Below are 17,418 nucleotides of genomic sequence, written 5' to 3'. Positions count from 1 at the left end.
AGGCCCAAAGCCCTATGTTAGCTAAGGTGGATATCAAAAATTGTCCCCTAAACAAACATTCACCACGGTTACAAGTCCCCTTGGACGAAGACAAACCATGGCTGACTACAAGATCCTTCTGTTAGGTTGGGTCACTACCTACTCTGACTAAGTGACCAGGGACACCGATGGCCCGGACGACGGAACCAGGGATCTTGATCGGCGATTCATCTCTTCCCCACCATCGACATTTAAGTACAAGATGGGTGAATTTCTAATTTTAAATATCAAACCATTTCAACCCAAACATCCAAACTTCTAAATATTTCAAAATCAAATTAATTGCGCTATATATCAAAAAATAACACGTATTCCTTTACTATTCTTATGACAGACAGTTATCGAATTTATCTCGTTATCGGCAAGAGGTTTTAACTTTAACTATAGGGGCTTGCGCCTTTAGGAAACCAGAACTCAGATCATAAAGTCCTCACCAAATGAGGGAGAAATCTCTGGGTAGTGTCTTATCTACAAACCCATCTGCCTTCCAAAATTTACCCCGGAACTTAGTTCGTTAAAACTCCCTCGCCGAATAAGAAAAGCGAGTGGAGGCTGAGGCCGAATTTTCGGAGCCCACAGTGACATTCATATCAATATGAGAATCACATAAATGCATAAGGGAAAATCATTTTGGACGTTTGCAATAGCAATTTGGTATTAATAAAAACATTTCTAAATGCCTATCAATACACATGATTTAGAAGACATGGAATTAATTACTATAAATTAAAAACATATCACTCACCTCTACTTTAGACTTTTTAGTATTTGAAGTTCGCTTCTCTTATCGCAATGCCTATAACACAAGATTTGGTGATTTTATTTAATTATTTTATTACCCCAAACTCTATTTATAAATTAAATATATTTTCCATTCTTCTTGCTTTACTAATTTTTATATTTGTACAAATAAAAAGATATATTATTTTTATGAGCATTATATATATATTGAAAAATTAGAAATTTCATCATTAACCTTGTATAGATTTTGCAATTAATTTTAATTATTTCTAAATATATTTTCATAATTATTTGAAAATTCAGTTACATCAATTGTTTATTTTTCAAATTTTATTATAATTTTCCTATAAATTACGAACAATATTATACTTAAAATGAAATTTTTTAGCTTCAAAAAATTTCCTAACATTGTATCTCCTTCTTAGTCTTCCTGTTTTTTTTCCTTCTTCTTCTTCCTATAAAAAAGTTAAACATTTTGTCTTAGCCTCAAAAAAAATAGGTGTTTGCAAATCATAAAGAAAAATTATCTCTTGGCTTAACGAAGAGAAGGAAAAAAATTCTAGCTTTTGATATTGAATCGTCACCTTGTGGTGCCATCGGGCTTTCACTCCGCCTCGGAGCTACACATGATTGGCCTCAGCTTTGCACGCACAACCTCAATTCTAGCTTGTGCGATCCCTTATTGGCTCGGATGCTCTCGGGAGATCGTGCTTGCTCATATTCTTAGCCTTGCTTGGCTTGGGCTTTGTTCACTAGCATTTTGCTCTCTTTCTTGCTTTCTTTTTCTTTATATCTCGCTCAATGTTGTCCCTCTATTTCTCTCGTTCTATTATACGTAAATACGTAATTAAGTCGATGCATGAACAACTTAGTGAATGACCTATAGGAATATGATGTATTAGATGATTGATATCATTGTTTAAAATTGTGCAATATGAGGCTCGCCTCAGCACAATTCCGGTAAAAATACTTGAGGCTTATGTCTTGAGCTTTTTTTATGAGGTGTTTATCTTAGTTGGGCTGTGGCGCATTGGCATTAGGCGTATGCCTCACCCTATTTTTATATTCTTTTATTAAAACTTGCCTAAATCCTAAACTAAAGTCTCAAACATAATTCAACTTCATGTACCCCGATTCGCAACAGCTTCCTCTTGGCTACGTCAACCTCCAACCCACAACCTTTGCTATATCCACCACTATCATAGGCATTGTCGGGGATCAATTGGAAGCCGCACACCACCAACACTTTCTTTTCTATAAATTTTGGATTACTACTGTAAAACCAACTTTTGATCAGGTATATGTCACATTTGGATTCATTTGAAAATAACTCAAAATTTCAACTTTCTTGAAATTCAAAAAATTTGATATCATTGTGTTCTACTTGTTGAATGGAGCAATTCAACATATAGAACTATATGTCGAATTGTGAATGATTGAAAGTTAGGGAATGAAATCTCATTTGTATTTTTCCTAAGTTGATAATCTATATCCACTGTTTTAAAATATGAATTACTGTAGCAACGACAATTGATTTCTTGGCAAAGGCATTTTGCACGACTTGCACTGGCTGAGGTTATGGGCATTTAGGTAATTATAATAGTTAGTGCTTTTTAAATTATTAAATCAATGGTTAGTGCTTTAAATCCACGGTTCCCTGCCAACCGAGCCTTCATTTTTTTCCTTTTTGGAGTCGCAACAGTGTTGGAGTGGGCGTGAGTTCGTGAAGGATGGGAGCAGAAGCCTGGTACCTGAGTGTTGGAGGCTGGCTTGAGGTTAGTAAAGTTAGAAAATAAGAAAAAAAAAAATAGTGAAGAAGAATTAGAGTAGAAAGAAAGAAGGGAGAAAAAAGTGGTAGAAGGAGAAAGGGAAGGAAAGATAAGTGTGCTATTTTGTATATAAAGATGAATTTTGTGCAAATGAGTATTTTGTAGAAAGTGCTAAATTAAATTTATTTAATTGTTGTATAGAACTTTTGTAGCATATGGGGAGGAAATATAAGGCTTTTCATTGTGTATGAGATTGAGAGAATTGGAAGGTATGTGTGTTGAAATTTATTAATTGGATAAAAAAAAAGGAATTATAAGAGTTAAGCTAGTTTAGTTGGTGTAGGTACCTTACACACGCAAGCAGGCACTGTCACGACCCGGCCCGGTTAGCTCGCAAGTGCGAGGCGGGAACAGAGGTCGGACGGTAGGTCAAGTATCTAATTCCTAAATCTATCAATTCCCTAAATAAATCTCCAAAATATTTTGAAAGAGCCACTATAACAATAAAGTTTGAAATCACATAAACATATAAGCAAACATATTCTTCGTCCTTACCTTTCTTCCGGAGCTCCTGCCCTACGATAAACAATGCCGCCCCTTCTACTCATTGATTAAATTAAGCTCACCTGAAAATGTTAACAACTAACATTAAGCTAAAGCTCAGTAAGTAATACACAATTCTAAACTACAGTAAACAAGATAATCTGAACAATATGATAAATGTCAATTTTACATGAACATAACGTAAAGATGATTCATATTTAACATGACATTAAACATATCATATCATAAACCATATCTTTCATTTTCCTTTACATATTCATATCAATATATATTTAACTTTCTCTTTTCATATATAATACAACCGTCACAGGAGTCACCGTCTGTACCATAAAGGTACACCTTCACCATTTTCCTTTTCCATATCCTTTACCATTTTATCGTGCACGAGTACAGCGTCCCCAGCTAGTACCATAAGGGGGTGAACTCCATCCTTTCAACATGCACATACAAAGCATTCCATATACATAAGCATATCATTTCATTCCATCTTATTCCTTATAACATATAAACCTTATCGTAAGATATCATAAAATGTACATGTAATTATTTTCCACCTTGGCCGAAACCTCCCACCCCCTCTTCTTGGTTGTTTCTCCTCCCACGCCCGAGCCGCCTCTCTCGTCCACTTGATTACTTCTCGTGGTGTCCTCTCACCCCACCGACAAGTATGTATGGAGGAGCCTGAATGGAATTTCGGGTTTGAGTACGACCGCAACGGAAGAATCGACATTCTCCGTTCCCCTTTCTTTGACGTGGGATTCGACTTCGACGACACCCCAGAAGAGTATTTGGACCGGATCTTACCAACTCTCGTGGACTCTATAGATGATCACTTCTCCGTCTATACGTGGATCATCGAAGGCCGTCCATCCGCTCCTTCGAACCCGACTTCCAACCCGGCGACAAGTCCTCTCAAGGTCACCTGTCTACTAGTGGCGTCGCTAAGCCTGCTCACGGTTCTCTTCTGCTAACCTCCACCTCAAATTGAGTGACGAATCCTAAGGTGAAGGGTCTAAATTTTAAATTTGGGGCTTTGGTATTTTAGCCATTTGCAATACTTGATATTTTTGATGTTATTTTGAAAAGCTTTCAAATCTCGTACTGTAATTTCTTGTTGTTATTTAATCATTCATATTTTAATCCTTGAGCTTCAATTGATAACGCATAAAAGTTTTAGTGTCAAGCTTGATTCAATATATTATTTAATTTCAAGTGCAATTCTCATGACATTTCATGATAGTTTCACATCAATACCAGTTGATTTGAGGGTTGTCGGTATACAATCTTGTTAATTAGTGGTGGGTGATATATATGTTTGTAGTATTGTCTGGTGGGGATTAATCAAAATTATGATTAATTGCAACCAGTTTACTTATAATTTCGATATGATGCTGCTATGTACAAGTCTCTAATACAATGCTACTGCATAACAAATAATTCATGCAGTCATTCATGCTTATATGCTAATACTCCTGACATCCATTTTGATTTGTATAAATGTGCATATATATATATATATATAACATTTTATGCTAATACTCATGTTATTTGATCATAACTTAAAACATTGATTATAAGCGAAAGCAATCACCCACCAAACACCCACCAAATCTCCTGCAACTTTAACCCGATTCAATTGATTCTTCACCGTCCACATTAAAATAAAATGTTTATATTTTCTTTCTTGCTTGTTCAAATAATAGGTGTCAACGACTTGCGCTGTTGTATCCTTGATTCGAGCATAAAAAATGAATATAAAGAAGATATGTGTCTTTGCATCTCTGATCCGGGCAGAAGAAATGAATACGCGAAAACCTTGCGTGTTTGTGCCAGGAGGTAGCCGAAATTTCAAATGACAATGGACCCTACATAATTAATTTAAAAAAATGAATAAAAATATAAAAAAATAAGAATAAAAATCAATCATTTATAATAATAATAAAATAAGTAAAAAAGGGGGTCTTGAAGATTGATTAGAAGATTTGATATGGCTTCGTGGAAAAACATGACTATAAAAGAAAAGGAATCTCTTTTAAAATCTATAACTATATTATGTGTTCTGTAAACTGAGCGATTTGATTTATCACATAAGAATAGATTGAGAATGGTGCAATATTCTCAACCCCACGGACACAAACGACATAATAGTGATTGTTGATCAAGCAAGATTCTCCAAATTAAATAGATTTTGATTTGAAAAGCATTAAAAGATCTACGAATGCCTAAATTTTGATTAGACTTGATCTATAAATTAATAAGATTTTTGTGTATATCTATTTAAAAAGAAGATTACATGATAAGGCTTCACAAATAAAGTTCTTAGAAGACCTATCACAAAACATCACTAATAAAGTTTTCAACTTTTTCAAGCGTGGTAGGGCCCCAAACACAAAAAAGATTGTATCTTCAAGATGTTGGTGTTGAGTTGGATAAAATTGGAGCTATCATGTGGATGGTTGACCATACCATATAAGACCATTGTAGATTCCTTACAATTTTTAAAATTTTCTTACAAAATAAAGGTTGAAACTACTTGATTACTTTGTCACATGTCTAACAAAACACAAACAGTCTAAACAACATTACTTTTCGCTTAAATTGGTCCAATGCATTCAACTTTTTTTTCTATACAAATAACATTCAATGTCTTGATCATCCTATGCTTTGTCTATTCAATTTTTTTGATTGATCGGCCTAATTAAGTTAACTATAAGAAATCTTATGATGAGGACGTCCGGCCATGGAAAGTTTTTTGGAGGAAAGGCCGGAGATCTATGGCTATGATTGGATTACTCTACTTCTGAGCATTTATTTGTATTTAATTTATTATATGTAATTTTCTGTTTTTACCATCACTTGAGGGAGTAGGTTTATGTGACCCTAGAGGGCATTTTTGTTATTTGATGTTTTATTGTATTTTGTCTATTTATAAGCCTCGCCTCCACCTTGGGAGGGATGATTATCATGAATGAAATTTCCACACTTTGTGTCTTGGTGTGTTTTGAGAGCTTTGAGAGTTTATGTGAAGTCTCTAGGTGTGGGCAACAGAAGACCCGTCAGTCGCATGAAGCGTCCTGGCTCTCGGTTTATCTCCGCCTCCATCCACCTTTAAGCTCGCCCTGCACCATCTCCTCCGAAAGCTCCAACGGACCCCTCCTCGTCCTCAAATAGTAATAATGATAATTTTTTTAATTTAAGCGATATAATGCTATCAACTTTATAAGAGGAAATTTTGTATCATTTAACTTCCAATATAATATTGATTTTAGTTATATAAATTAGAGTATAATCATGTAAGTTATGTTGAGCCTATACTCTAACATAGAGAACAATAATAATAAATAAGCTAAAAGTTATCTAATTTAGAAAAAAAGAGATAATTAAATCATAAAATATGTATGACAACTTGCATATAAAAGCTTCAAAGAGCCAAACACATATATCCATGGAAGAAAGAATAGGGAAAAAATCCAAAAAAGAAAAAAATAATGCTATCATTTCCTAAAGTTGCTTGCCTGCTACATAGCCATCCCTAGGACTCTTGCATCCAATAATTGTCAAATCCAAGGCAATACAAACCTAACTTATAAACCAATAGTCATTTCTTTCTCTATTGGATAAAGCTTACCTCCTACTTTTATAGAAACTAGAAAGTAAGCACCTTATATTTTTTATAAGATAAAGATATCATTCAATGAGTATCTTCAACAATTTGGGCAAAATATTTTTTTAGATGGGTCAAAATTTTGAATTTGTCCTTTATATTGGCTTTTTTTAGGGTGGGCATTTGCCCACCCTGAGCACCTGAGCTCTATGAGAATCCGCCCATGATCATTTTTAACTGATCTATCGCTAGCAGGGACACGACATGTGCCTTTTGACAGGTTCGTTTTGCTGCAAAAATGGCATCACTATATTACGGTCACAACCAGAGCATGTATGTTCCATAATGGTTAAAAACCTATTGAGCAATGAATTATAAGTGCACTCTATAAGATATAAAGCCTTTTGTTAACTAAGGTTGACTTAAATTCATCACCTTAGAAAACATCCACCCCAGACCTACAAATTATTCTTGGACGAAGCAACATATGGCTGTCGACAATGTTTATTCTGTCTGGTTGGGTGACTACCTCCTTTGACTAAGTATACCAGGGACCCTGATAGCCCAAGCTGACGAAACCATGGGATCTCAATCGGGCATGTCATCATTCCCCATCATCCGCTTTAAGTGTACGGTGATAAATTTTAAATCTTAAAAATCTCAAAAAAAAAAAATCCAATTTTAAAATTGCTGAAGTTGTGTTATTATACACTATAATTATTGTGGCCTATTTAATAAGTAACCTTAATCGAAAGTTCTCTCTCAGTATCGAGAGGGGTAATTAATCATGCCAGATTGTGCCTATGGGAAACTAGAATGTTTGCCCGGTCTTGGGTCCAATCCAACTGGTCTAGCTTGGACTAGCCTTGGTCTACTTGAGGCGGAATAGAGGTTCCGCCCTAGTCAATGCTGCCTCCTTTGGGGGTGGGGTCCAGTAGCCAAATTAATGATGAATTAAAGAGAGATTAGAAGGAAAATTTCAAATTGAGGGACTATTTTTGAATTGGGGAGGATTTTTGTATGTTTTCGTGGGATGGTTTGCTAACAAAAGCACCAGATCAAAAATATTAGATTAGATTGGGGCATTTAAAGAGTACTAACAAAAATATTTTTGAGAGAAATTTGAAATCTTAAGATTTTGTCTGTGTATGAGGAAGCGAATGTTATGTGAGAAAAAGTAGCTAGTACTATTAAGAATGTTGCAAAAGATGTGCTTGGAGTTTCAAAAGGAAAAACTCTTAATAATAAAAATAGTTGGTAGTGAAATCAAAATGTGTAAGAAAAGATAAAAAATAAAAATCTTTTTTATAATAATTTGTTTAGATGTAAAGACAGTGAGAATTGGAAAACAAATAAAGATGCTCGTAAGGTGTCTAAGAATGGAATCTGCTGAAAATGAGGTGTGGTAAAACTATTGAACCTGATAATATTCCAATAGAGGCGTGGAAATGCTTAGGAGATAAAGCCATTTCTTGGCTTACAAAACTTTTTAATATTATTTTAAATACTAAAAACATGACAGATAAGTGGAGAATGAGTGTGTTGATTCCTAGTTTTAAGAATAAAGGTGATGCACAAGATTAAGCAAATTATAGAGGAATTAAGTTGATGTGTCATACTTTAAAACTATTGTAGAGAGTTATGGAGCATTAGTTGCGGCGTGATACCAATGTTTCTTAATACTAGGTAGGTATGCTATGGAAGTTATTCATTTATTGAGAGGTTTGATGGAGAAGTATAGAGAGAAAAAGGAAGATCTTCATTTGATATTTATTTATTTAGAGAAAGCATATGATAATGTTCCAAGAGAAGTGCTATGGAGAGTTCTACATAAGAAATGGGTTAATAATACTTGTTTCAAGTCATTAGGGATATTTACGTAGGAGTTGTTACTTATGTTCAAACACAAGGTGGTTTTACCAAGTATTTTCCTATTTCAATTGGATTACATCAAGGATTAACCTCAAGCCCTTATCATTTTGCTTTAGTCATGGATGTTCTTACTAAAAATTTGCAAGAGGATGTACCCTGGTGTATGCTTTTTGTTGATGATATTCTTTTTGTTGATAAGACTAGAGAGTGAGTTGAAGGTAAACTCGAATTATGGATGTTAACCTTAGAGTTTAAAGGTTTTCTTTTGAGTAGATCTAAAATCGAATACATGGAGTGTAATTTTAGTAGTAATAGTTCTAGTGGGGGTTTGTGACTTTGAGCGATCAAGTCAGTAATAAGTGTACTCGTTTTAGACATCTTGGGTCAATTGTTCAGAGTGATGGTGAAATAGACGGGGATATTATTAGTAGAATTTAAGTTGGAAGGTTGAAGTGGAGGAATGCTTCGGGTTTGTTATGTGATAGAAAAGTACCTCTCGAACTTAAGGAAAAAATTTATAATATGGTGGTGAGACCTACAGTGCTTTAGGACGCAAAATGTTGGTCATTAAAAGTATAATACCCAAGTATTTGAAATAAGTGTAAGTATAAACTTTCTATAAATGTTATTTATTTTCATTAAAAATCTACTTTCAATTGAGTATTTTGATATATATATATATATATAAGCATATGTCAATTATGAAGTCCATGGTTTTAAGAAAAACTGTGGATTTGGATAGTCTTGCATCTCCCCTGATCACCACCTTCATTTCATCCAACATCAGCTCCATCGTGAGTGCTCCCCAATTAACCTTGGTGTCTCCCAAGGTCTGCAGTCACTTCATCCCAGGATGACATCTGTACTCCCTAACTCCAGTGGAAGAAAATCTTCCCTCACCTGAATCCCCTGGATAGTTAGTATCACTCATCTACAAATCTTCTGGCCTTTCTTCACCTTCCCCGTACCCATCATCACCTCATAACAACCGTCATCCACCAATTTCACTCCCAATTGATCGACGACTTGAGTTGAAATGAAATTGTGGATAGCCCCACTATCAATCAACACCATTACCTCCCTGTCCTCTATCTCTCCCTTCACCTTCATGGTATGATTCTTAGTAAATTCTACCACCGAGTTCAGGGAAACATCAGCCAGATCCAGATGCAGCTTCTCCTCCATCTCCTCTAACTCTCCCTCACCTCCCTCAGTTTCCTCATCACCTGAAACACAACCCCTTTACTCTCTTCTCCTGCAGCTCATTCTTTGTCAGCCTCTTGAAGTTTCCCCCACTCCCTCCTACTGTCTTCTCCTTGGTGGTCTGTCGAATTCCTCCCGTTGCAGGACTCTTAACTGTTAAATGAGTGGTCGTCGTCCTGTAAGTACCTCTTAAGCTCCTACTCCGGGCTCCCCTCTCGATTCCTCTGATTTTCAACTAGTTGTGCTAACTTCATGGCCTCCCCCAAGTCACGAGGCATTAGAACTTTCACTGCTTCTCTGATATCTGCCTTCAACTCCTTTTGTAAGTTTCTATTTCCTAGTAAGGTCTAGTTTTTTGTGTTCAAAAATTTGGGTCCCTCTCCCAAATTTTTGATTGCATCAATTTGGTATCAGAGCAAGTTAGGAAATCCTAGGTTGGTTTGTCAAGTTGTGAGTTTGTCAAAATTTGGTTGTCAAGTTTTGTTTTGTCAAGTCAAGTTTTGTAAGTCTTGTAAGTCTTGGTGAGTCATAGTAGTTGTTGTATGTCTTGGTGTCAAGTAATTCTTATTTTATGAGTCTTGCAAGTCTTATAAGTTTTGTTTGTGAGTTCTAGTGAGTTTTGGTGTGTCATGATAGTTGTGCGTAAGTCTTGTTTTGTGTCTTCCTAGGTTTGTGTCTTAAGTCTCATGTCTTTCTAAGTCAAGTTGGATAAACATCAAGTGGAAAGCAAGCAAGAAAGTAAACCAATGGACCTCACCACAAGAAAGTTCTTTTGACCTGATTCAGATCAAGCTTTTCAAGATTCAAGTGCAGCTACACTCAAGTGCTAAAAATTTTGAAGCAAATAAAATTCAAGAGCTGGATGCACGTCCTTGCCTCCTCCAAAGAAAGCAAAAGCCAACTCATCGGGAGATGAGTTCTCAAGAAGGGGAGTCTGATGTAGACAAAGGGGGGGTCAACCCTAGTCCAAAATAAATCATATTTTGGCTTCCCTTGAGTCTAGTAGTTTTTCATATTTGAGCTAAACTTTTAGTTCATTTATGAGCTGAACTTTAGTTCATTTATTGAACTAAGGGTTAGCTCATTATGAGCTAACATTTTAGTTCATTTATTATCTTTTAATTAATATATATGTGAGTTATTTTTGGAATAGAAACCTGCGGGTTTATTGTTTGGAAAAGCTTGCGAGCTTTGTCCATTCTCTCTTCCTCCTCCTTCGGAAATCCTGCGGGCTCTTTCCAACCTTCGTCTCGACTTCTAATTTCTTTCTTCTATCCGCAAGTGCCACTCCATCAGTATCCTTCTTCTCTTGGAAAGCAACTTTAGGTGTTTTGTAAGAGTCTTGTAAGTGTCATTTGAGTCATTTGTAAGAGTCAATTGAGTCGTTTGTAAGTGTCCAAGTTGTAATAGTTTTTATAATATTAAAGTTGTGTTTTGTTTTGTTTAATTTGTCTAATTATTATAAGTTTTGTAAGTTTCTATTTCCTAGTAAGGTCTAGTTTTTTGTGATAAAAAATTTGGGTCCCTCTCCCAAATTTTTGATTGCATCAACCTTATTGTATGTTAGATGTCATATATCAAGATGCAGATTTAACAAAAAGATTTATTGTTAAGTTGTGGGGTACTCAGTCAACCTTTCTAGACTAATAATTATTCCTGGGTTAGTTTTACATTCATGAAAAATAATTATCCAACCCATTGGTGTATGATAACTAGATTCCCATATATCCTCTTATGACTAAGAAATAAATTTTGATGGTTTCATCTGTTTATTGTCGTTAGAAGATCGTTTGGTAGTATATAATTTTATGTTTATTATTGAAATGTTTAGTTTGAGTATTGTCGTGAGTTAAGCTGTACATCTTTCTTTTTGCTCAATTATGTTTAAATGCAGGTGAGAAAGGAGTTGGACTTATGTAAAGACCAATGTAATGGTTTCAGAGAAAAGTTACGGGTATCTGAAGAAGATATAAAAAGAGAGAAAGACTCCAGGTTTTGCTTGATTCTTTTCTTTCATCCGTGATGCATGGTTTTATTTTATTTTTCATTATGAATACATAGAAATAACATATTGTTTGGTCAATTGCTCTTATTTTTATTATGATGTTTATGGAATCATCACTAAGGCATGCCAATAGCACCACTACTTAAGTACCCAGACAGTGGGACATCCTCTGCAAGGGAAAACCTTGATAGGGTTAAATAGAAAATGTATAGCTTTTAAGGGTAACTACGTTGTTGTTTGATCCTTATTCTAAGTATGTAGGCGTCAACTATGTTCTTAAAATCAAAAAAGAAAAGAGATTCTTTCTATCTCATCTCTCGACTTCATCCCCAACTGACTTGTTGTCAAATTGTCTGGGTTCTTTGATCTGTTCAGCATTTCTGTCAGTTAATCGCTTGATAGCTAAATTTTTGACACTTTTCTGATTCTCTTGTTGAGATGTTGAGATCTCAATGAAAAGATGAGTGAGTTAGCAATATGAGGCTGACAGCTCTCAATCTAGAATGAATAGCGTCTATAGTTAGGAACCATTGATTGGATGTAGTTGGCTTTGAAAATTTGTTCTCCGCTCTCCTGAGATTGTTTATTTTGGATTAAATTTTTAACAATACAAATAAGGAACTACTGTTGACCTATGCGTATGTCTCACAAAGCAATGCGAATCAAATCTAATCAAAATCAACGCTCGTATTGAAAATTTAACTTGGAATCAGTCTATCTCAAAAGTGCTAGGCATTAGGATTTTGAAGTTGACAATTAATTCTACCTTGATGCCATTTAACTACTAGGGATCATCAAAACTGGTGATGAGGCATCCTAATGGTTATGCCTTCAAAGGATCCAGGTGAATGAGGTAAACTTATCCGGTGTTCTCTGACCTCATTTTTTTTTTGCAAAGGAACATTTCTTGGAAGCTACAACTTCCATGATGCATACAATAGTAGTGAAGGTATGCTGAATATATTCATAATATGCTCAATTTATTGACTCTTGAAGTTTAACGGGCATTCTCTTCCTCCACACTTTGGAGGGACCTTGTGTTAGCTTAAAGAACCATAGTACCATGATTGGGTCACTCATTTGAGTTCTTAGGAGAGTTTATGAATGTCTGTGTTCATCACTATAGCAATCCTTTTGCGGTGATAACTTCTGCCATTAAATAAAACAAAACAATTGAACTTTCATCATAGAAGATCATCATTGGCCAACCCCCACTCAGCATTAGAGGGTCATTATTGGCCAACTCTTTTGAGTTCTTAGCATGCCTGATGCATCTCTGATTGCAAAGGTCAAGGATGGTCTTCTATAGTCTATACTGTATTACTACTTGCATTTAGCTTGCTGCATATGTGATAGAAACCCAGGGAAGTAGTAACAACCTTGGAATGTGTCACACCCCATCGTCGAGCATAACTGAGACGGAGAATCGGAATAGATATATCTCATTTAACACTCATCCAAAAATATTTTGTCAGGATCAAATGAATAGGAAATAACATACCCAGATTATTCTAACAGTTCAAGTTTTTCAAATATTAAGATTCTATCCAAATTTTTCAACCTTGGAAGCATATTTAAACATATGGAATCAAATGCAAAGCTTTGTAAACTTTCAAATAACATTTACATATCCAAAAGTTTGTTTGTTCAGCTTCCTACTCTGACCTCTATATACACCAAAACGTATGTACACAAAAGTGCAGTCAACCTACTGTCTAGAGCCTCCTGCAACTGATGCTAATGAACTAAAGCTCAGTGAAATATACAATCATAGTACAATAAATAAGAAACATAAAATTTGCAGTCAGTTGTAAACAATATGGGGATTTCTATAATAATCATTAGTTGTACAAGAAAACAATGCATAATCAACTTTCCACATTTCTTATTATGTTTATGTTTTAGTACTTTATGCAAATCTTATGATGACTATAAATTTTTGCACACTTACAGTTCTCTCCTTTAAGGTTGAGTCTGAATTTTCAACTTTTAGAAGTGATAGCTCTCTCATTTAAAGTTAGGTTTGAATTCCAAAATTTTAGAAGTGAGAGAGCCGGGTACCTCCTGAACGATCCCTAAGGCTTACCTCGTCAAGCCTTTCGCCTTTATTTGTGCGGGCCTCTTCCCCATAACATGATTTTTTTTTTTCATTTTCCTTTTTCATGAACATTTATATGTTCATAACAATATTTAGTGTCATTGATGTAGAATGGGAGGGGCTAGCCTTGATTAAAATTTGAATTTTGAAAGCCTTTCTAATTTTAATATTTTCCAATAAGGAAAGTTATAATTCTTGGTTTGTAACTTGGAGGGAAAGGGGAGAGGGGAAGGCGATTGAGTGATTTGAAACTTGAAATTCAAAATGGGGATGGAAAGAAAAATTATCTCTTTAATTAAGGATGAATTAAGGCTCCAAGAGGGGAGGGGGGAATAATTTGAAATTCAAACTATCCTTAATGGGGAAAAAGGGGGGCGGCTAATAGGGGCTGATTGGGGTTGATTGAGAGCTTTAATGGAGGCATTAATTAGAGAGAAGGGGAGAAGGGTCCGGCCATACGGGGAGGGAGAAGAAGTGTCCACTTATAATGTATGTGGACCCAAGCAATAAACGTGATTATGAAATTAAATCTGATTTTAATTTCAGATTTGAGATATTTAGGGGGTTTCCTTAAAGAGATTTATTAATAAGGAAAGTTATTTTAAATCAAATTCAATTAGAGATTTAATTAGATCTAATTTAAGTAACTTTCCTAAAATAGGGATTCTTATTTATGAAACAAATTCAAATTCTAGATTGTTTGAATTTTGAATTCAAATTTGTTACCAAATTAAGAAGGCCAAAATAGGAAGGGCTTTGAATGCAAGATGAGATTTGTGGAGGAGGTTAGGGGGGGCGGCGACATGCATGGAGGAGAGGGGAATTGGGAGGGAATCTAAACTTCCTAAATCATGATTCTAAATTAGAAAAAGGTAATTAAATCAAATCTAATTTAAGATCAAATTAGACTTAATTTAGAAACATTCCTAAGTTAGCTTAGTTATTTTTAGGAAAGTATTTGAAATTCAAATTTGAATTTCAAATAGATTTAATTTTTCCCCAAATTAGGTAGGCTAATTTTGGTAGATATTAATGATGATTGAAGTCATCATTAAGAGGAAAAGGATGGGGGTGGCCAACAGCTAGGAGGATGGTAGGAGATGGGGTGGTTGGCTAGGAGCTGGTGGTGGAGTGGTCGACGGGTGGAGGGGAAGAGGGTGGCTTGGCCAGCGGCTATAGAGGGTTTGGCCGGCGGTCAAGGGAGAAAGAGATTCGGCTACGGGAGAAAGAGGGGGTTAGGGCGGCGGCTAGAAGGAAAAAAGGGGAATTAGAGAAGGAGAAAGGAAGTGTAGGGAAAGAAAGATAAACCATGAGCCCAGACACATCCTACAGTTGATGGGTGTTGCACTGCCCTCACCTAGGGACTTCAAACCACTAGCCCGGATGCATCCTACGCCTGGTGGACACTACCTTTCCCTTATATAGGGATCTCACAAAAGTTCTTCCCAAAGGACAAGAGTGTAGAAAAAAAATCTTCTTAATAATCCATCATCCCAATACAATAGCAATGACCTCTATGTATAGTCATCAAAATAAATGAAACAAAAAAGGACAAACATGTCCTTAGGGCTTACAAAGGACAATTCACTCAAGAGGGTAAAAATGAAAATTACATAAATAAAATAAAAAATACAATTAGTAAATTAAGATAAAGTGGAATGATCTAGTCCATTGATCTTTCGTCTCTTCTTCAGATAAGCGCTCACCGTTGGATGTCTGCATCAGTCATTCTGTAACATCACATTTCAGCTTGTCGTTTTTATCAAAGAATTAAAAGAACAAGTAATTATCTCAAGTGAACCAGTAACAAACAACATGCTTGATATAAAATAATTGCTAGCACAATTACATTAAGTATATAAAAATGCTCTCTATTTGACTTCAGAGAGCGTGTGGGTGGAAAGAATTGGAATGGGAAGTGCTAAGATAACTTAATATAATATTATTGTACCATAATATAATAACATGCTCTACACTAATTTTTATTGCTAGCCGCAATGTTTAAAATTTCGCAATTGGGTATTGAGGTGTTTTTTGTTCATGAGGCGAGGTGCAAGCCTCAAGGCGTAAGCCTCAAAATAAAATAAAAAATGTAAAATGATAATAAATGTAGTGATTTTGTATATAATACCTAAATAATATGTTAAATGATGACATATTAACTTCCTATTGATTTATGAATTAACAAATTAATATATATATATAATATATAATATATATATTATAATATATATAATATAACAAAAAAAATTGCACAAGATCTAAAGTGATAAGTAAATAATTGCATGAAATAGAATTAAAATTAAATATTATAAAAATAAAACAAATTAAATATAATAAATTGCATAGAAGTATCATATAACATCAAGTTCAACTCATTTTTTTTTTTTTTTATCAATTTCTACTCATTTACACTTAACTCTTAATGAAAGCTTAAATAGTTGGCTACCACTTATGAATTATCGACACTGTCATTACTGAGGTGGTCTTTATCTAAGTTGTTATATAACAAATTTTTCTATCCCCTGCCTCATTCGGTAAATGTAGTGATTTTGTATATAATACCTAAATACTATGTTAAATGATGACATATTAACTTCCTATTGATTTATGAATTAACAAATTAACATATATATAAAACAAAAAATTGCACAAGATCTAAAGTGATAAGTAATAAATTGCTTTAAATAGAATTAAAATTAAATATTATAAAAACAAAACAATATTAAATATATAAATTGCATAGAAGTATCATATAACATCAAGTTCGACTCCAATTATTTTTTTTTTAATCAATTCTCTACTCATTTACACTTAACTCTAAATGAAAGCTGAAATAGTTGGCAACCACTTATGAATTATCGACACTGTCATTACTGAGGTGGTCTTTATCTGAGTTGTTGTATAACAAATTTTTCTATCCCCTGCCTCATTCGGTAGAGTCGAATGTCTTCCAATATACTTGTTTTTAATTTATTTCAATAATATTCATCTTTTAGAAATATTTTCATCAACATAAATATGAGATTAATGCTCCAAAATTTTTAGGGTGGTTGTGTGCATCTTTCAAGTGATTGTCAGTGACGACTATGACAGTGTTGGCTATGTCGAAGGCCGCGGGATGGAGGTAGAGGCAATCGAGAGGAAGTTGTTGCGCTCGAATATGCATGAATGTATGATTTATGTTAGTTTTAACAAAAAAATTATATAAATAGGATGAGGCGTAAGCCTTACGGTACGAGGTGAGGCATGCCTCAAGGCGGGCCTTAGCCAAGCTGAGGCGCAAGCCTCATAAAAAAACTAGAGGTGTAAGCCTCGAGGCTTTTTTCACTAGAATTGCGCTGAGGCGGGCCTCATATTGCGCAATTTTAAACAACGGAGGCTAGTCGTGTGATCCAACTCACAATCATCAGTTCATTGCATGTTGATTATAGTGGAAATGCTGCAGTAACTACAGCAATTAACAATTGCTTCATTTAATAATCTGTTAACAGTAAATCATCTCTTACAATAAACATATTAT

General features: G+C 34.8%; 1 protein-coding gene across 1 annotated transcript in view; it reads left to right on the top strand.

The window, feature by feature from the left end:
- LOC110113448 (kinesin-like protein KIN-7I) overlaps positions 1–17,418 on the top strand; it is a 98,395-nt gene that overhangs the window by 56,942 nt on the left and 24,035 nt on the right. The window contains exon 27 of the mRNA XM_020846043.2: positions 11,687–11,784. Within this exon, the coding sequence (XP_020701702.1) occupies positions 11,687–11,784 (98 nt within the window). The remainder of the gene's footprint in view (positions 1–11,686; positions 11,785–17,418) is intronic.

This window comes from Dendrobium catenatum, unplaced genomic scaffold, assembly GCF_001605985.2.
Source record: "Dendrobium catenatum unplaced genomic scaffold, ASM160598v2 fragScaff_scaffold_156, whole genome shotgun sequence".
Classification (NCBI taxonomy): Eukaryota; Viridiplantae; Streptophyta; class Magnoliopsida; order Asparagales; family Orchidaceae; genus Dendrobium; species Dendrobium catenatum.
Note: the sequence above shows the minus strand (reverse complement) of the source record. Positions and strands in the feature narration are given on the sequence as shown.